At 38.6% G+C, this 21,568-nt stretch overlaps 1 protein-coding gene across 4 annotated transcripts; it reads right to left on the reverse strand.

Annotated features, from left to right (window-relative positions):
* Positions 1–472: 472 nt before the first annotated feature.
* aldh18a1 (aldehyde dehydrogenase 18 family, member A1) lies at positions 473–16,312 on the reverse strand. Of its 4 annotated transcripts, XM_042397241.1 has the most exons (19): positions 15,944–16,312; positions 15,414–15,523; positions 13,836–13,987; positions 12,612–12,761; positions 9,978–10,082; positions 9,678–9,836; positions 8,664–8,754; positions 8,104–8,228; positions 7,410–7,554; positions 7,216–7,289; positions 6,854–6,953; positions 6,096–6,316; positions 5,650–5,787; positions 5,294–5,489; positions 5,061–5,182; positions 4,678–4,864; positions 3,713–3,749; positions 2,908–3,003; positions 2,683–2,774 (listed from the first exon to the last, which is right to left on the reverse strand). In XM_042397241.1, the coding sequence occupies exons 2-18, from the start codon at positions 15,502–15,504 to the stop codon at positions 2,928–2,930; spliced, it is 2,169 nt and encodes a 722-aa protein (XP_042253175.1). In that variant the 5' UTR covers positions 15,505–15,523; positions 15,944–16,312; the 3' UTR covers positions 2,683–2,774; positions 2,908–2,927. The 4 variants fall into 4 exon arrangements, with proteins under 4 accessions (XP_042253174.1, XP_042253173.1, XP_042253175.1 ...); XM_042397240.1 differs by lacking the exon at positions 3,713–3,749 and having other exon boundaries at positions 473–2,774; positions 9,684–9,836; positions 15,944–16,310; XM_042397239.1 differs by lacking the exon at positions 3,713–3,749 and having other exon boundaries at positions 473–2,774; positions 15,944–16,310.
* Between the last annotated feature and the right edge of the window lie 5,256 nt (positions 16,313–21,568).

Raw genomic sequence — 21,568 nt, forward strand, 5'->3', positions numbered from 1 at the left:
TGAAGGGGCAGTGGTTTCAAATACCCACCAAATACAGAAAGTAAGCATTTCAGACTTACACAGGACTTCAGAAAACAAGTTTAAATTATATGGTTATGACTATGCAAACTTTGTTCATATAAAAAGAGATGGCAAATAACCTGAAAGTTGTGCAAACAACCTTGCTAAAAAAAAACATTACGTCCTTGTTGTGAAATCTCCAGATTTGCATTATATCCTTGCAAAATTAACAATGGTATCTGCACTTAGTTCAGATGGTTTTTATTACTTTCAGAAGCCATAAAATGTGTACATAAGCTAAGAATGAAACTGGGGCGATCAAAGACAACAAGGCAATATATTTCCTAGTGTAATGGCCATCTTCCACATCAGTCTAACATTTTTAGATGTTTCCATAAACAATCAAGAAGAATTTATGAACCGAGCATTTTTCAGTTGGTGACTTGGATTCAAACGTGGAGCATGACACACATTGGGAACAATTTTGTTTAATCTGACACACAGGGTCACAGTTTATTGCAAAGATATGAATATTTCAATGCAAAACCATGCAGTTACTAGACCTTAGAATAAAACAGAGGAATTCCAGTTCGAAACCTGGCAATTGAAGCCTAATTCCATAAGAAAACACTCTCCAGTGTCCTGTTGATGCTTAAGTAGAAAACTGGTGTTAATACTGTATATCAACTGGGTAAACACACGTACACCTGAATAGCTACTGTAACTGTAGCAAACAACTTTGATGCATCTGATATTGTAAAATACAATTCCATAAAACACAATGCACCAAACAGGCAATACTCAATGTCCCTGGATTGTTCCTTCTCTACCTCAAGTCATTTAGATGATATTTTCAATCGCTTCACACATAAAAAGGACAAAAGAGTGAGATCCGAGTTTTGTCTCCCTCTTTATCTCTGAACCCTTTGGACTTGGTGATGGGAAGCTGATTGAAGGGTAAGTAGTGCGTTTTGGAGAATGAATTCTTTAGATGATAGAAGAGAGAAAGAAAAGAAAGAAACAGAGAAACCCAGAACATAAGCCTGTGATTCCATTATTAGTCTCAGTTCTCCTTCTCCCTCTTTTCATTTCTGATGGCTGGATAATTAAACCTCTATAGTATTGTCTTCCATCTTCCTTGCCCCACTTCCAGCAATGCGAATTCCCCTATGGGCAACTTTAAAAAGGCCCTTTTTAGACATCTGTTTTTCAGATCAGACTTTTTTTTCCCATTAATTTGTGTTCTTTGTGAAAATAGAAAGACTAGTGCCAGGACAGAGATGAACATATGAGTAAAAAAAAAAAAACCCTCAACATTTCAACTGCAAAAATCAAAGAAATTAAGAACTTCAATTTCCAAATATTCTTTTTTAACATTTTTTAAAATTCTACAATAGTGCTATTAAAACAATCCAAACCAATCCTTAAGTGTGCATTACAAGACATCAGATAGGAGCTCAGAGGCTGGAATGTTACAGAGCTTAATTTAAAAGCAGTCGCGTTTTCCCCTCCAGCTTGAAGGAGGCAGCTTGTCAATTACTGTTCCTGCTCTGACAGAGGCTCTGGGCACCACAAGGAACAAGCAGCAAAGCATGGAAAAATGAGAACAAGTTGTAACAATGATCAAATAAAAAAAAAAAAAGTAAGGAAAAGCAATGCATAAAAGTTGGATTGTATTTTAACTTGCAGTACTATATAACAGATCTCATAAATTTCTGATAATTACTATATTATATAATTACATACTATTTTATTCTAATTTCAATCCTGTAATTAGGTTTTACTACAGGAAGTCTTAAAATCTGTCACTAACCAGGATTTGGTTAAACTAAGAGAAAGTTAAAAATAAAAATCTATTAAATGCAAACTTATAGTGGTATTAGTCCATGTCTGAAATTACCTAGACCAGCGCCTTTAAGTAAAAGGTTTGTACATCAAGAAAGTAAGAGAAAATACAGAAAGAAAAGGGAAAAAAAATGATGTTACATGAACAAAGAAAGCACTTACAGTACGATCAGTATGAACCTTGTGGATAATGAGTGAATGCAATCAGCTACAACAAAGTTAAGCTTTCAGTTACATAACTCAATTACAGCAGCAACTTGAGTTTTTATGAGAACAGAAAAAAATACTTTAGATTTAAAAAGATACAACTTGCCAACTTCAGTTTCTTTTGACGCATGTCTAATAACAATTGTGCAGTTTGTCTTAAAAGTAAGTAATCATGGTTAACCCCCTTCTTGGTCACAAGTTTCTAACTATAGAGGTATTATGTGTTGTGATCACCACATAAATACCTCCTGCCGGGGCCAATGAGGGTGACTTAGTATCACAAGCTGAGGTAGAACTTAAACCTTTGTAAACTCTTAGTCCCTGAACAACAGTATAGGTAGAACAGAGACACCTGTGTAGTTGTGCTGATAGAATAGATCATTAGAGTGTTGAGCGTCTCTCTCCATGCTGTGCGCTTCAGAGGTTTAAAACAGTGACATCAGCCATTATTTGCAACAAGACTGCTGGTGGGCAAACAATTTTCGACCACTGTTAAGGCCAAGTGAGTGGGTAAGTGTCTCTGGTCTAGTTGCTGTCCCTCTGCCCAGCTAGAGGCTGCCCGATAGGCAGGTTTTCATGGAGGTACTTCATGGTACCGTTCTCAGAGAAGTCGGCTGCCGTGTGCCCATCACCTCTCAGAACCCACTTGGTTGTGAGCAGCCCCTCCAGGCCCACGGGGCCCCGGGCATGGATACGCGCCGTGCTGATACCTACCTCTGCTCCTAGAGACAAATCGGGAAAGACAGCATGTGAGAATGGTAAACAGTATCACTTGTGTTGAAAGAGAGTGAATCCAAAGTTGTCAGAGAGAGAATAACAAAAGGCAGACAATATGGTGATAAGACCACCACATACCCAGTCCAAAGCGGTAGCCATCAGCAAAACGTGAGCTGGCGTTCCGGAAAACACAGGCGCTGTCCAGCTGCTGCAGGAACTGCTCTGCTGTGTCCTCTGTGAGAGAAAGACAGCTTATTCGTGCTACTAGCTCATAACCTTGTATCTCTGATTTGAGGCATTAAATTGAACAAAATGTTACAAAATGACAGCCACGTATTGTAGTTACACCATAGATCATTCTGAAAATTCATAACATAATTACAATTATTCATTGCTGCCGCTTCAATCCCAATTATATTACACACCCAGTGCAGTAAGCTCTTTAATCATGTGAACCCAAAAACACAATCTGCAGGTCATTTCTATAATCTTGGATGAGTAGATGTAGATATAGTGTAAGTCAATAGGTTTGAATGTCATCAGGAGAACTTCTTCAGTTGCTATATGGGTCTAAAACCAAATATAGCTCATATAGATGCAAATACTTAAATTTTGTATTAGTAAATAAAATCACCTGCAATTTGTGCACATGGAGTAAGGTAGGTTTTTATCTAATCTGTCTAATTCATCTACCTATAGTGCAAATAAATCTATGTATTCAATCTGTCTATATCTATCTTGATATTTACATCTCTCTATCCATATGTTATCCAGTGTATCTAGCTCTCTAAACTCCTGAATATATATATATCTTCTATCTATCTATATATTTTATCTGCCATATATTTGTGTTTTGTATCTTTATATCTATTGTATCTATCATTCAAATCACTCTCTAATCAACTTTGACACAAACTGAATACATTTTAATTAATTGAGGTACCTTCTGTGGTCACTAGATGGCAGCAGCACACCCTTCACTGCAGGTGAGAATACTCTTCAATGTAGAAAAGTGAACAGCTGACTTTCCTGTATGTTTCAAATGCTGCTCACCATTTCTTTATTCTGATCACCTAAAGAAACATGTAAAATATTCTGCACACTGTATTTGTAACTTCATGAGGAATTTATACATCAGTCTTTATTTGACTTTATTTTATTGTACTGGATCAGGTACCAGATTCTCTTTTTCTATCCCTGCTGTGATCACAGCAATTTAATGTATTATAAATTGTTACAAACAAAAAGGGAATATTCCCTTAGATATTTATAGAGCACCTTTAGTTCTGTCAAGATTTCATAATATTCCTAAAACTTTCCTGACAAATGAATCTGTCATAGAGATGACAATGTGTCCATGTGCAATATGACCACATCCTTTGAGACAATAGACAATACTGCACATAATGGTTTCCATCAACACAACTTAGAGAGATGCAGAGTGATGGCTCACTTGAAACACAGAAACGTGTGTGAGCACGACCCAAAGTAACGACAGGGACGAGTCTTTTAAAGTAGGTTTTATCATCTGCTTTAAATTTTAAATGCGCTCTGCCCTCTACATTGGAGTCACACAGGGAGGCTGTGCACTCATCCTGACAACAAGGTGTCACTGCTCATTACCCGCTGTGGCAGAGAGCGGGATGGACAGGGAAAGGAATTTAAGAGAGCAGAGTGGAAACAATGATGGATGTCAGAGACACCTACATGAAGAGGCATGGAGTGTTCAACTGGCTTTTAGCATGGTGAGGTGGAATATGACCAAAATTATGGGCAATAGCAGCCTTTCAAGTCATGCTTTTTGCCATTTTAAAATGCACAACCTTAGTGTTTCCACACAGACATGCCCACCAAAAAAAAAAAAAAAAAAAGATGACAATGCTGGCTCTAACCGACTGGGCCACCTACCGTTTTCTGTGATGATAACGTCCGTGTGAGAGCTGCCATACTTGTGTATATGGTCCACAGCCTCCTGCATGCTGTCCACCACCTCCACACAGCACTCCAGGTCACCGTACTCTGTCCGCAATGACTTGGCCTCTGACGGGCTAAATGTCAGGTAGGACACGAACCGAGGGCCTGCATGGATCTTCACCTAATGACATCACACGGAAGAAAAACAACATAAAAAGTCCTGTAAAATGATCAAGGCAGTTTAATTTTTTTTTTAATATCTATCAAATGTTGGTGTATTTTAATTTGAGAGCCACAATGCTAATAAATCAGCTATGGTGAGATGTTTTGGTGAATTATTGTACTAATGTTGAGTGTGTATGAATTTGGTTCTTTACTCGTTCATTGCGCAGCATGTCAATGATCTGGTCAAACAGCGGCGTCCTGAGGATGTCCCGGTGGATCAGCAGAGTTTCCATGGCATTACATGCAGCTGGGTAATCACACTTTGAGTCTCTGACTAGAAACAGAAAGCCAGTCCCAGTCAGTACCAGTACCATAGTCACAATTTCTCATTTAATGAACTGATGAGTGATTTTTTTTATTTGCCGATGAATTTGTCTTTGCTGACCAATCTTAATGACTTTGTCGACACTGGCATCTACATCGACGTAGACATGGCAGATTCCCTCGCTGTGACCCAGCACTGGAATGCCCTTGGTCGCCCGCTGAATGTCTCGCACCAGCTGGGATGAACCTCTTGGGATAATCAAATCAATCATCTTGTCCAGTCGGCACAGATCCTCCACCTCCTCACGAGTGCTCACCTAGTAACAATTACAAGTTTGGCAAACACATCAGCTAGAAGAATATGCTGCACTTATAAGGATTATGGACGGACAAGACTTCTGAGTTTCTCCTGTCAATAAAATGTGTTACATTAAGTTTGTATTGTCTTGCAAGAAATGTGTAGGAAACTAGTTTTACCAGTTGAATAGCCTCTTTGACTCCGTGCATGGAAAGGGCTTCCTGGGCGAGCTGGTGGAGGACACGGTTGGTGTTGGCCGCCTCCTTGCCTCCCTTCAGAAGGAGGGCGTTGCCACTAGCTATGGCCAAGGCTGACACCTGGAGAGAGATACAGGGTTTGTGATATTACTGCAGGTATTTCAAGACTTAATTCTGCTGTTTCCTAGGCATTCTTGTGTAAGAATATACTGTCTGAAAAGTCTCAAGAGCTGTCCCACTTTATCAACAATAGCATCTATAGAAAAACGTTGGAATATGTATAATTTTCCAAATGAAAATGTTATAACTATGGCATTTTAATAAATTCTTTGTTTTTAGCATTACCATCATTATAAATAACAAACAAAACTAATTCATATAATATTTCAAAATGCCAGGTCTGTGTTATGGCAGCTCTGTCTGTATACCTGTGGCAGGCAGTCAGGTCGAGCTTCAAAGATGACCAAAAGAACCCCAATGGGCACAGTGATCTGCTCCAGCTCCAGGTTGTGAGCCACCCTGGTCCTGCGCAGCACACGACCCACACTGTCCTGGGCTGCTACAGCTATCTGACGCAGACCTATAGCCAAACTGTTAAGTTTGGCTGGTGACAGGCTCAGACGCTTCAGCATGGCAGGTGGCAAATGGCCTGTGGAGAGAAGGAGAACAGGGTTACACTTAGCTATCAGGTAATATGGAATCAAACTTTTATTATCTGAGGCCATACATAGGGAGGGAAAGTGATAGTCGCCCTCTGGTGGAGAGATATGGATTGAATTAATTATCATAACTCAATCCAATAGGACTTTCTTTTTTTTTTTTACGAAATCATATCTTCTTAGGTAAGTTCATGTCACAATATTAATGTGGCGATGATATTTATGTATTTGATGATTTCTTTTCCTTCCAGGGAAAAATCTGTTCATGAGAAATTGTTTATGGAGACATGAGCATATTCTTCTCTGGAAGCAAGTTCAAACACTACAGGGGTACATATGCACACTTTCTTTCAGCAATATAATTTATGGTTGAGTGCTTGAGAACATAATAATTCATAAATTCAAATAATATCATGGATCCCTAAAAAGGTAATATAAGGCTGCAAACATTGCCCAAAAGTGCCAGTTTCTACACTGCTGTATGATTTCAGAACACCAAACAAACTGTGTCTGTGATACTGTGTTACCTGCATTGACAGCCAGGTCCATGTCCATCTTGTTGGCAGCCAGAATCTCTTCCTTCCTTTCAGTCAAAAGCTCTGCTAGATGGCAGATTATCTCACTCCTCTGACAACATGAACAAGCAAATAAAAGACAGGCTGAGCATATAGCAGATCTATCCACAAGAGGTCAGTGTTTCTGTGTCTGATAAAGGTAGGCTTTGGACTAAGTCTTTTTGTTTATAACACACATATACATATATATACACATATACACACACACACACATTTTTATGAATATACTGAAAACCTTACAAAATACTGATAATGTTCACTGATGTAATTTAACTGAACACAAGAGTTTCTATTGTTCTTAAACAATGCATCACCTGGTCTGGGTGCAGAGATGCCAGTGTTCTTCCAGTGCTGCGTGCCATTTCTGTCTGCTGCTCTACAGTTGGGCCTGGTGAAGTGGCAGGTACGGGACAGACTTCAGTCAAAGCTTAAAGACTCTACAGCTTTGGTCCATAATACTAACGTGGGACAGATTAAGACAGGAAGCGTTCAGCCCAGGTGAACTCACCAGCAGGTTTGATCTCAGAGAAGAAGGTGCCCACCTTCTTGCCCTCCACAATGTCAGTGATGACCTGACCTGTTACTTTGGGGTGAGTGCCATTCGCAATGACCACTGAGGTGCCACCTTGCAGCGCCCAGAGGGCAGCTTTGACCTGCAGACAAACACAGACAAGTAAAATTTTAATTTTAAAGGTCTCTTATGAGTCTCAACTTGAAGTCTTTACTTTGCAAATGGATTAACTAAAATGTCTGAACCTTACAATATATAAAAGACATGATAATATTTTATATATTGGCTTGCTGTGTCAATTTAGACACAGGCAACGGTCATTAAATGGTCACATATGAACACAGGCTACAACTAACTTTGTACATTGGTTCAGCAGGATAACAATGCTCATCTCAGACACTATGTAACAAGTTCCAGATGACCAAATAAACAACATTTTCAGGACTGGCCACACTTCTCTTCTCATCTTTCTGCATAAGTCAAGTCAATTTATTTATAGAGCACAACTGAGTCACAATGTCCAGGCACTTCTAAATTTAGGTATTGTTATATTATTACTTGCAATTTAGGAATTTGGGAGCAGAAAATTGAAGTAGTGGAAAATCCATAGAAATGACCATGCACTTTGCCCATCTGATCAATGTCTACTAAGATAAGGATTTTAACTTGAATGTAAATAAACACCACATACCTTAGCCTCCATGCCTCCAATTCCAACTCTGGACTTCGTACCATAGGTGATGGACTGCTGGTCTCCAGGGTAGAAGATGTCAATGAGCTTGGCGTCATCTGTCCCAGGGGGGCTGTTGTACAGTCCTAAGAAATCAACATGTCTTAAACCACTTATTTGTTCATACATGAGACTTCTAGTGTGATTTCACATTTAATTCAAAATGTAAATCAAACTGAATAAATCAACATTATGAGTTAACCATTTATTCTCATTTACTCTTAAAGACATTGGTTTTCTCTGCTTAGGTGGTTCAAAATTATAAATGTGAAGAAGTCATGTTTTCTACTTGATTGATACTGATTGGACCTACAGCCACGACACAAGTATGTGCTCACAAACACCTTGTGTCAACCCCATCAGCATCAATTTCAAACATGAAGGCAGAAGGTCTTTGTTTGTCTCTCTTGTGACTCTGTTGACCCTGAGAGATGTGTTTTTTTTTCCCCTATGAAGAGCACAGGCAGATGGTGTTGTTACCTAACAGCTGACCCAGACTGCTGTTGTTGTAACACACATACCTTCCACGTCAGACAGTGCGATGAGGAGGTCAGCCTTCATCTCTACAGCTAGCCGCGCCGCCAGGCTGTCATTGTCCTTAATGCTGATCACCTACAGGAGCAGAGAATTGCTGATGTAAGCTCCTAAAGACAGAAGCAGTGGAAGAAAATCAGCCATCTGCCATTTACCCTTCTGAGTGCTTTCTTAAGGGCTGACAGTAAGCTGATTAATAGAAACAAATACATGGTCTCTTATGTACTATAAAACTACAACATTCACTTCTACCGAGCTGTCACCCTGCAGGACCTTCATCAGGGCAAACTTGGGAGAGTGAAAAAGCTAAATTAACCATGACCCCCAAGTCCAACTTTCTTTTGGCTTTATTAGCTCAATTGAGAGGATATGCTTTAGAGGAAAACTTATCTAGTATGTCATAATGCTAGTGCAAATCTTTTTTGTATTTTAAACTGAATCCCTCAGACACACTTCCATTAATGGTTGCAATATAATTATTTCTGACATGATGTCAAGAGTACAATCAGCCCAAATTTTACAAACCAAGATTATTTTTCACCACTTCGTCAATGGGTAATGTGATATCACATACTATTTTAACTGTGTAATGAATATATTTGCATGAAAATGTTAAGGATACCTGAAAGGACCTGAAGGAGACTGAAACAGAGAATGAGGTGGAATTATCTCCTAGAAAAAGTGTTAGTTAATTCTGCAGGAGGAGAAGAGAAAAAGGAGGCGTCTACCTCAAGAAGTTAGTCCCGTTCCCTGCTGACAGCACCTCCTCCCCAGTGACTACATGCACTGCCATCCATCCCCTCCCTGCATGCACATGCCTTAATGGTTGAAGGCTGAGCTGATGAGGTGAGGCAGGGTGGCAGAGGTGTTTCAGTGTGTGTGTAGATGACAATGATGCATCTCTACACTCTATAAACACCGTATCTGATGATTTTTTTTTTTTTTGCTGCCATTGCCAACATCACCATCACCAGCATCGCCCCCATGTTGTCTTTACCCACATTTACCCCCTGCAGGTCGCTGTTGGGCTCCGGCGGGGGCACCACGGCATCGTTTGTGTTGATAATGGGCACGATGTTCATGCGCAACAGCTCCTGCAGCGTGCTGTTGAGGTTCTGCCTCTTTTGGTCATCATGGAAATCCAGATTTGTCACAAGGACCTGAAAGGAGACAGGGGTTGAGAGAAGAGATTTAAGAAAAGGAAGTGAGTGAGAAAAAGATCGAAAGATACTCTGCATGAAATACCTAGAGATGCCTCTGGAGCATTTCAAAATGATTATTTTGCTGTGAAGTGTGAGTACCTGTGCGGTGCAGGTGCTGTACTGGGTGAACATGGCCTCATATAGGGCCATCAGACCGCTCTGTCCAGCCGCAGCGCAGGCCCGGGCCTCAAGCACTGGCAGAGACTGCAACATAAATTCAGAGAACATCTGGTTACACTCTAACCTTGGTTCTATATGTCTTATTATCAGTATACCTTGACCACGGAGACACAACACTCCCCATACATATGAAATACCTAACGGAGTGGGAGGTAGTCTTGATATGATAGAAAACAACTGTTATAACCAAAAATCTGTATGAACTGATGCTAATAATATATCAGTGGAGGCTGGTCCATAGAGGCATTGGTGGAGGTGGAATGGGGGACAGAGGAGGACGGGTGCCTGCTGACCTCCGCAGGGTGGGATCTCCTACATTGGACTTAATGTATTTCCTTTTTTTTCATGCTAATCTGTGATTGGCCATGACATGTAAAATGACGCTCCAAGGGAGGCTGTCCTCCCTTACCAATCAAAAACCAGAATGCAATATTGACATCGAGTTGGTCCAATGATAGTTTCCAGATTTCATCTTCAATTCTCTCCACTGTAAGGCAGAGTAGCAGCAGTAGATAGCTCCTTGCATTGGCCAATGCAACAGTTGGCTTGTTGTAACAGCCTGAAGGACTCTTTATACATCCACGGAAGGAGAAGTAACCGGAGAAACAACCAGGAGAGTTAGCTTGTTTGTCATTGTTGCTAATGATATCAGACTGGTTAAGTAGCAGCCATAAAGTTCTGTTAACTAACAAACAAGATGACCAACAGCCACAAATGGACATTATGACATGAATACTTCATCTCCATGAAAAAAAGAAAAAGACATCAGATAATGTGAGTCAGATAAAGCTTCTCTCTCTCTCTGTCTCTTTGGTCGCTAATTTAATCTCTGATGGTTAAATGTCTCTATGTGGCTTTTTTATGTTTTTTATCTCCTTAACAAGAATGCAGCAGAGATCATATAATGTGTTGTGGGTAACGTTAGTTTGCTTGTTGAAGTTTCAGTGAGATGTCTGGACTCGCTCATTCATTTAGAATTGATCCAGTTTTTAATTGAGTGGTTGTTCAGTCACCTGTTGATGTTGTGTGATTAGTGAATGAGTGCAGGAGGTCTGGCTGCTTGCTTCTGACAGTTTCTTTAGTTCGTTTTTAAGCTGAGCCGTATATTGAGTAATAAGCTTAAAGTTAACTAGAATAACAAGTGTTAACTAGTGGTGTAACTGATTGAAGTTGATCCGTGTTCCTTACTGATCGCCCCCCCCCCCACGGTTCGGCAGGCACATGAACTGCGGCTTAATTGCAAAATTTAATGTCTCATTTAAGACGAAGTAAACAAACTGCTGTAAGTACAAGTCATGGACAGACAGCATGTTGCTAACAGGTATTTTGAGGAACAACAATCAAACCAGCATCTAACGGTCCGAAGTGACATTTGAGTTGTTTACCTGCTGTTTAATGTGCTGCAGCTGAGCAGCTAATTAGCATCTAGCTGCTAACTGATGTTAACGGTAAATGTTTGTTATCATTAAGTTTTGATGACGTGGACAGAGGCTGTTTCATTTACTGTTTAAAAGAGGAAGGTATCATGCCTCATATTGCAATAACTGAGCATTGAATATTTTATATATTTTATTTTATTTTATTTAAACATTGGACATCTTAAATATGAAAAACAAAGTTTTATTTGTCCCCCCCCCCCTTTTTTTTCACTGATCCTAATAATGATCTGATCCGTGACTCAAATCCGTGATACGATCTGAACCGTGAGTTTTGTGTTCATGTTAACACCCCTAGCATTAACATGTCAGCTTTGTAGACTATATTTTGTATATCGTACATATAGATAAGAGTGTGTAAGTCATGTATTTGATACATGCATTAATACTTTCTGATGTGAACCTACACTTTTAGATCTGTGAATGTTTTTAGTGTTCCGTCTTTCTAGTATTCAGCACTGATCTGAACCTGTATCACATTATAAGCTTTGTGGTACTTTATATATTTCTGTATACTAAGAAAATACATAGGAAACACATGTAAATCATGTGATATGTTGTCTGTTTTTGATGAGAACATAAATTTGTTGTCACAATAGAACAATACTATAAATTTGAATTTAACTTTGTTGGTAAAATGACACATTTGAACCACTCCACGGCAATGAGCACTTCTTTGTTTAGAGACATTATGTATATGCTAAACGTCTTTAAAGAAGCAGCCTTTTCACAGGGTCTTTGTTTTGCAAGGGTTTTTGTTTTTGAAAGCAAATTGTTTTATTGGCATATAAAATTGCCCCCCACCCCTCTGATTTCATCAGGTGGGACAATGATATAGTTTGATGCGGTTTGTTGTAAGAGTCCATGTTGGTTTTCCTCCTGTCCTCCCCAATTTTTTGAGTCACCAGCCGCCACTGATATACATATACATATCACATAAAAGAAGAAAACTATGTTTGGTTGAGTCAAGTTATCTGTGTCCACCTCATTTGTGTACAGGGGGATGACAAAAGTTTCAACCCACAGATAGCAGCAGCAACAGTTTCTTTTGTATTTGACTCAAGAGTTGTTTTATGCTTCAGGATCAACTCAAACCACATTCCTCCACTTTTCTTACCATATCTTTGAGTTGATTTTGTCCAGAGTGCAGGGCCTGTCGGACACTCTGAGACAGCAGGATCTCGTGTCTTAACCTTTGCTTGCCAAAGGCCACTGCTCCACTGGTGACAATCATCATCTCCCTGCCTTGATTCTGCAGCATTGCCACCTGGACAACAAGACAACCAATTAGGACTCATGGATCACAGCTGGGCCCACTGTTACTTTCTATCTTAAGAGCGTGCTTTAAAGGGTCGGTTCAACCAAATGACAGAATATCTTGTCACTTACCCCTTGTGGTAGCTAGTCATGAGGATTTTTTTGTTTGTTTCATTGGTCTTTTATTTTTTATGTTTATTTTGGTATTGAGATAACCCTCTCAAAGTTGTCTGCCTCCACCCCAAACAGCAACTTGTCCCAGAAACAATGTCCTGGTTACTCTTAATAATACACAGACCTCACTTTGAACAGTTTTCATTGGAACTACTTTCTACCAAAGAAATAGTCCCTATGTAAATTGTTCACAGCATGTTCTGTGAATTTCTAGAGTAACCAAAACATGTATCCTGAACGAGATGTTTCTGTTGAATTTTTCAAATACAGCAGCAAAAATCTCAGAAAAGCATTACCTCAAAACTCTAAATAACTAGATACCACTTGAGGTAGGTGAGATTTTTTTTTTTAAATATATGACCCTTTAAGGATTTTCTTTTCCCTCCTGCTTGTTGGTAACCTGACGGGCCTGACGGTTTGTTACACAAAACCATCTGAGACGTCGTCCTTGGAAACAGTTTGGAAAACAGGGGGTGCTTTCAAAAAATACTTGGCAGGTGATTGGATGAACCATCTGTCTATCACTGTCTTACCTTACGAGGCAGCTAGATTCACGATATCACATGAGAATCCTCATAGGACACTGATTGGACACAAGAGCATAACTTGAAGCCTGACAACGTGGATTCTCGTGTTATGTCCAGATCTTGCAAATCCAGCTGCCTTGCAAGGTGGTCTGTTATGTTTGAGCCTCTGTTTCATAATATAAATATACATGGTTTTAAGCTGGTTCACAAATCTACATAAAGTGCAGTAGATGATGGATTTACATATCATAGACCCTGTAGCTGATGTTGTCAAAGCTTGCAACTGCTGCTGATATCCTTTCTTATCAAGAATTTTCTACAGGACCCAAATGTTGTTTTATGCTTTGTATAAATACAACTTGTGTTTGTATTGTGCCGGTCACCTGCTCCACGATGGAGGCCAGCCTCCCCAGAGCCAGACCACACTCATCACCGCGGGTGACCACAGCACTGCCGAGCTTGACTACAATCCTCTTAGCCTGGCGCAGTTCACCGCGGTGGGCAAAGGAGCTGCCATGGGCCCTTCCCTGGGGAGCTGTGTAGAGGGAGGAGATTAAACTTTTACCTTAACAATCAACAGGGCAGGTGTTTCACTTCTTTTAAATGTTATTCGTCTGCACTATTTAAAAAGAAATAACACTGAGCAACAGTTCAATTATGGCTTAAAAAGAAAAGCGAAGCACACTGTTTTGTTGTGAACGTTTACTCCACTGAAAATTACAGGAAAACTATGGTTTCACAGACCGTTAATTCTTCTAGAAAAATCTGAGAATGAAAAAAAGACAGAGTAAAAAGTAGTAATCAGAAGAAATAAACAATGTAGGGGAGTAAGCAGCAGTTTCCACAGTTTCAAAACTGTGACTTAAAAGTGATGACACATTAGTTGATGTATCAATATATTGATATATGCACCAAACATCGCAAACATTACATAACTGTGCAAACAAGCATGTTTTGCTGGGTTTTTGTCTCATTGATTACATGACTGAGGCAGACATAGTGAAGTCTGTCCCCCCCCCCCCCCCCCTCTGTCCCTGCCATCTGTAACCTGGGAAACAGACACAGTCTTCAAACTGCCACATCAGCAGGGCAAGCAGAAAAGCCTGTGCTGACATTACACATCTCTCTGGAGCAATGAGGCGCATGAGAGAGACGGGCAGAGAGACAGTGGAGAGAGGGAGAAAGAGAGGCCCATGAAGTCTTGTACAGACTGGAGTAGGTCAGAAAACTCCCTGCAGGCACAACATCTCAGTCAATGTTAGCACAGCATGTTATAACAGCAGTTTATCAAGTGTATTTGTGGAATTCACAGCATCTGTCTGCACATACTTTATTGACTATGTTGATATAATCATGAACATACAGTAATAATAAAGGTATTTAAAAACACTGAAAGCCTATCACAGTTTCCAAGAGCCTGAGGTGACCTCTTCAACTTGTTTGTTTTGTCTGACCAATAGCCAAAAAAAAAAAAAGACAAACAGAGAAAAGCAAAAAATCTAGAGCCAGCAGCAGATAAATTACTTCCAGAGACTTAATCAGTTGATTTTAGGGCAGCAGCTAATGATTCATTTCATTATCACTTAGACTGTTGATTATTTTTTCAATTAAAGTCTGAAGTGGTGTCCTAAAAATGCTTATTTTGTCGGACAATATATTCAGATTATTCTCACATAAAATAAAGAAATACAGAAAATCTTCAAAACTGTGAGGCTAGAACTGTTAAATGTTTAGCATTTTTGCTTGAAAAATAGCTTACTAATAAAATTCTGTCAAGCCACTTTAATAAAACAACAGCAGCATATTACAACAGCATCTTCTCTTTCTATCAAAAGCTCTGGTTTAGTTTTCTGTAATCAAGGCTGCTGATTAACTGTGACAAATGTGAAAAGACTGCACGATTTTGACTGTGTTTAAATGGGATATACAGTGTGACAATGTGGCACTGCAGCCTTGCTTGCCTTGCAACAGTGGTCTGGTGAGCAACCAGCGTACGTGTCTCAGGGAATCCGGTGGGATCCTTGAACACAGTGTCAGCCTCTGCAGCAGCATGGTCAGTATAATGCCTTTACTAGAAAAAAGACAGAAAAACACATGGAGACAAATACACGACATCAGCAAAAAGAACAGCTGGATCTGACTGTGGGAGCGTTGACTAGTAACACAAACAGTGATAAGTTGTACAATCTGTACATGTACAGTCACAAGATTATGCTACTGGTAAATAAGGTGGAGTAAAAACGTTTGTCCTTACTTGAGTACCAGTATATCTTGTATAGCAAGTTTAAAAACAGAGTTTACAAAGTGTTTTCACAGAGAAAACAATAGCAGAATAGTAAGAAAGCAATAAAACATTCAGAAAGTCAAAAAATAAGGTAAAGTTAAGACAAGATACAGTAGAGAGAAGAAAAAAATCGTTGAAAGATTTAAAAAGACGGTTAAAAAAGACATCACATGAAAGCAAGTCTATAAAATGGGTTTTAAGGAGTACCTGCCCTCTGTAACGTCTTTTACTGAGTCCTGCTCATCTTATTCCTTCATTTATCATTCAGACAGCTGAAGCAGAGGTGGGCTCTGCATCAGCACGACTCCTCCCTTCACTGAAAGACCTGCTGATGAAACTGTCACCGCAGTTTGCAACAACTGTAAATGTCCCTTCCGTTCAAAGTTACCGCCGTGTCCGTTAATTAAGTCCCGCTAAAGTCAAATGACTAGCGGTTAATTACTCACTGTCGGTCAGGTTGACGTTATAATGAAATGTTACTTTAATGCAGAGAAAATGCAATGCTAGGTTGGATAAACTGGAGGGACGAACTCTCGCGAGGTTAGAGTTAGAGTTCGGTTATGGTTAAGATCTCGCGAGCGTTTCGCAAATCAACCCTTGTAAATTGGCGGTGAAGTGGCAGGATCTGACGTTAGGCCGGCCGGCAAAATCCACAAGAAAAACGGAAGTGTCGTCAGAGCATCATATTTAAAAATAAAACTCATTCTTTGAAAAGTAAGTTTTTTATTCACAAATGTTGAAATTCTCATTATTTTCTCATTATTTTCTGGAATGTTTAAAATCTCTTCAAAACAAAAAGAGTATAATTGATTATTATGATAACATTTTTGATACCGTATAGAGTTGCGTTTATTTTATTTTAATATATGTATTTACTGTACTTTTATTATCATTATCATTATATTTTATTTCATTGTATTTTATTGTAATTGTCATCTGTCTATTTTGTATTTCCTGTTACAAGACTTGGTTATATTTCAATTCACAATGGTTAACATTTGGACTGTGATGAAATGGGATGCATTCTGATTAATAAAGTTTCTATTTAAAAAGAAAACAACAAAAAAACAAAACAAAAACAAAACTCATTTTTTGAAGGAGGTTTTAAGTTACAAAAATCTGAATTATTTATTAACACTCAATTTCAATTATTATTATTTTTGATAATATAATTATATCATTGTTGGATAATTAGTATGTTTGTGCTGTCTATTGTTTGTTTTATTTTATTTCATTATACATTTTTCTCTGTCTTTGGATGTCCCATGTTGGATTGAACCTGTGTATTTTGTTTTGGTTTCTTTTCTTTCTTTCTTTTTTCTTGAATATTTGGACAAATGTATGTTGTTTATGACCCTATAAAGCCAAACCAAACCAGTGCAGTTTTAAGCTAAACAACCAACTTTACTGTGGGTAAAATAGTACATTGGCAACAATTCTGTTTTTCCTTTTATATATTGTAAAACAACTCCTAACTATGATAATTATGTTAATTTTGTTCTTCAAAAGTAAAATCTCTCCTAAATTGCATTATAATACTAAAATTAGCTATTTGAATATAATTTCAAAATCACTGTATGGACATTGTATTAAAATACTGTATGTATCCTGTGTCTGTGTCTGTTTCACACTCTGTTGCAGCAAAGATAAAGGCTATTTTTTCTCTGATTTAGAATGGCCCTGAAGATAAGATATGTGGTGTTTAACAGAGAGGTTAGATGTTCAAGAGAGAGAGAGAGAGGAGACTTGCGTAGCATACAGAAAGCAATGAGGTATAGTATTTAGCATTTTGACTCTAGGTTAACAAACAATAATAGGGGTACACAACTGATGCTCAATTAATCCTGACTGAGACTCAGAATGATCAGCAAGAACTGTCATGGAGTCCATGTTGCTCATAAATCAATAATCAAACAGTATATAGTTGTGGTTGGGCAGAGATAAAAAGTTGTGCCACTTGTTGTACATAAGTAAGAAATTACTATGATTAAAAGGTTATTATATTCATAAAACAGAAAGGCTGGATTATTCATATTTTTTCTGAGATTATGCAGTTTTAGAATTTTGCATGTTGTCAGCCCGTGTTTTGATATCCTGTACTGATAAGCAGATTACAAGGGAACAGATGGAGAGGTGAATGTGTCTTTTAGGTTTACAGGGGAAGAAATGTGGGCTGACTATGTGTTTTAAGTTTGTATATATTTATTATTGTCATGATGGTGAATTTATTTTATTTAATGTATAAATGGAGAATGTTTATTAACAGCAATAACAAATTGTGAATTGCTTTTCACACAATCAACCCCATATTTTACAGTATGTACTGTATATATGGTCTCCACAGTTTAAAACACATTGTTCACTCTTTATTTATAATTATTCTGAAACTAATAGGAAACCAAGGGTATACCAAATCATTCCTTTCAGTAACTTGTGCACCTTTCATTTACACCATGTGGTGGAAAAATCACAGAATCGCAGTATTGCTGAAAGTTTTCTGTACCTGGATTATCCTGCTGTAACAAAATAAAAAGTAACCCAGAGCAGGGTTGACTTACACTGTTGGACTCCCACTGCCCCAAGGACCTTAGATAACTAAATTGGTTCCTGTAGCTCCGGCTAAATGTGTATTATTCCATTATTTCCCGCCTGTTCTTTTCTCTGTTGTCTGCTTTATCTGTGCTCCTGTGTTCCTCCTCCTCTTCCCTCTTTTATCTGTCCATCTGACTCAGGGGAAGAAACTGACCCTTACCTTGCTCCTGGCTCCACTAATCCACTAACTATAAATGTGTGTGTGTGTGTGTGTATTTGTGTGTTTGTGTATCTGCACAGCCTCAGCCACAACTCATTACACGCCCATTCATTTAGATTCCCTTAAATTTGTAAAATTGTTGTTTCTTTAACAAATATTGTCATTTAGGCACCAGCAACTCTCACGGCAATGTTTTAGCAGAAAAAATTGCACCTAACAGTCCATCAATCCATCAAAAATCAACAACTGTGAACACCGAATTCGCAGATACATTTTAAAAGAAAAGAACATTTCACAAAGGGTAATACCAAGTTATTAATTTCAACATCATAATAACATTTTTAAAGGAGGAAACACATCACAAAACATTTTGATACAAATATAGTACCTCCCTAAAAAAACTTATTAACCTTTCTGTGTTAATAAGCTATGACAGCAGGACACACACATAAATTACACAGCAAAATGGAGAAACAGACAATACCAAACACTGGTGGCAAACAAAACACTGTGATAACCAGCTGGTCTGTTCATGTGTAACTTCTCTACTTGTCTTGGATGTACTAGGGTCATGTAAGATAAACTGTAGTTATGGTGTGATGAAGCTGAAGGGGAGAAATCGGTGTGGGAGTATCGTAGGGAGTGAGACAAGATTCTCCACATTTGGATGATCTAGTAATCTGTTTAACCAGCAGTCTTTCTGCTTTTGTAAAACTGCCCTACTGACTTGTTATGATAATGTCAGTGACATTGATAAAACAGGGTTAAGGTGTTTGGGAATAATATAGATAAATCTCCAAGCAGGTCAATAATGGGCTATCAGGATATGTCCAGAACGAGAATCTCAGGGTTAGGTAGTGTAGAGGAAATAGTCTGTTGAGGTGGGAAGGTTAAACTGAGTGTAGATTTGGGTAAAAAATCCATGTAATAGAGTTTGAAGGTTCTGTAGAGGGCTTCAAACTTTATCACTGTTACTTGGTTGTCTTGGAGAGTGTGTGCTGTACTGTATGTGTGCTTCATTCATTGTCCCCAAACTCATTATCTTCACAGTCCAAAGTGGCAGCATGTGGATCAGTTTCGAATATCAGCATCACCCTGAAATAACTTCAGACACAGAACTATATAACCCCCCCCCCAATGCTCAACCCACATACAGTCAGGCTGACCAGTTATCCACTGAGGAAAAGCAGAAAAGATCAGAAGAGCTGTGCCTTCTCTACTGAAGACTCATATGTACGATCTGACGGAGACAAACTTCAAAGAGAAAAATTTACAGAAGTTTACAATTTAATTTACAGGATCGTAGCAACATAAAGAGCAAGTGGTGAGAAAAATTGGTGGGAAGAAAAGGTCAGCGAAAAGAAAAGTAAGTTCCATTAACTTTTAACTTCCATTTTTGATCGCATTATCTTTTTAAATGCTTTTTTATTTGATCAACTTTCATAATTTAAAAAGAATTTTACATAATATTTACATTATCATGGTTACAGTAAACCAGTGAAGCCATCAGCAAGAACATTGACTGCCTCCACATTGGATTTTAGATCATGTGCATCAACCATGTTCACACAAAATCTGTTGGATGGTTTTGTGGCAGAAAGGGAGATTTCCCTGCAGCACAAAATACAGAAGCACTGGAGGAAATCTGTTCTTCCACTGAAAATGGAACAAAAGCTGTAATATCATTGCATTGATAAAGATTTGTGGTCCAACTTAGAAAACCAAAAAGGCATCAAAATTGATGAAGCAACTGAAGCAATACACAATGCACACTGCACTTTAATTAAAAATATCCTAACTTCTTTGATTCAGACTAAAAATCTAATCAGATTGGTGGAGGCCTCAGTGATGTCCAGCTTGGGTGGTGTAGGAAGAGCCGCACTGGACTGTAGCGTCATGGAGGAGGACTGGCAGAGAGGACAGAGCTACACCGCTCACTGGCACAGCCTCAACATCGAACCACACCTACACAGGTTAGTGACTGTTTCACACGCAAGCACTTAAACTGTGATAATATTTAAGAACCTTACTAATTATGATAGCATTTTTGATAGATACAAGTATGTTTCAAACAAAAAGTGAGGCGTATGAAAATTCAGGATGCTTTTGTGACACCTCTTACAGGTCGACAATGACAGAGGCAGAGCGCTCAGGGAAATACTGCGAGGCCAAGAGGCTCCTCCAGCGCTTCCTCTCGGGGGCCATCAGCCAGAGGCTCCCAGAGCCCAAAATGCACTTAACCAGACAGCCCCAACTTCAGCCTACCTCAGACGCTTCTGTCATGGGGTCAAAGGTGCAATCAGGCCCAGTTCACATCCAGAAGGAAGTACGCTGCATGACCATGAGTCCGAAGAATGTTGTGTTAGAGACAAGTGAGAGGAAGACTGTGGTGAAGATGACAAAGTTGCAGAGGTTCTTGGGCTGAAACATTTATTATTGGTAAACACACAAAATATTTCAACAAATATTAAGTGAATGATTTTTGATTGCAGATTAACTGATTTTGACTGCTGTTTGTAATAAAACTCTAGATTCTTGTTACAGTGTTCTTTTTTTGGGCTAAAGGTATGACAAAAATAATAAAAATATTGATTTAAGAAAATATTTATTTATTTTCATCATGTGTGTCAACCATAGGACATGAACAAACTATATTTCAGGTGTTGATTTTGGATAGAAATTTGGATTGAGGTTGAAATGGAAACTGTCTTTCATGTATTTCATGTGAATGTGCTTTCATTCACTTTTCTGTTAATCTAAACTTAAACAAAATAAATATTTCTTGCAAAAGCTGATTAATGTAGAATGTACATTATAAAACTGTGAGATGCTTATTTTTTTAAAATGTAAGCTATTTTATTTCCTTGTAAATTTGCAAATATGAAAACTTTTCCAACTTTTATAATCACATATCTGTCCAAACACTGTAAACACTGAATGTTTACAGACTCCAAGTGATGTGAAAGGGAATTCAGCATGCTTTGCATTCTCCTCCTGCATAAAGAAAACTCTCGACCCCGTTTACTCAGTCTGGCTCTTGTTGTAATCTCCAAATATCCTAATTTTAACAGCATCACATG

This window comes from Thunnus maccoyii, chromosome 20 (assembly GCF_910596095.1).
Source record: "Thunnus maccoyii chromosome 20, fThuMac1.1, whole genome shotgun sequence".
NCBI classification, from domain to species: Eukaryota; Metazoa; Chordata; class Actinopteri; order Scombriformes; family Scombridae; genus Thunnus; species Thunnus maccoyii.

Coding starts and splice junctions, on each gene's coding strand:
- aldh18a1 (XM_042397239.1), bottom strand. CDS start 15,504: ATGCTGCTGCAGAGGCTGACACTGTGTTCAAGGATCCCACCGGATTCC. Junction 13,988..15,413: donor CACCAGACCACTGTTGCAAG/GCAAGCAAGGCT, acceptor CCCTCTACACAG/CTCCCCAGGGAAGGGCCCAT. Junction 2,775..2,907: donor TGGCTACCGCTTTGGACTGG/GTATGTGGTGGT, acceptor ATTTGTCTCTAG/GAGCAGAGGTAGGTATCAGC.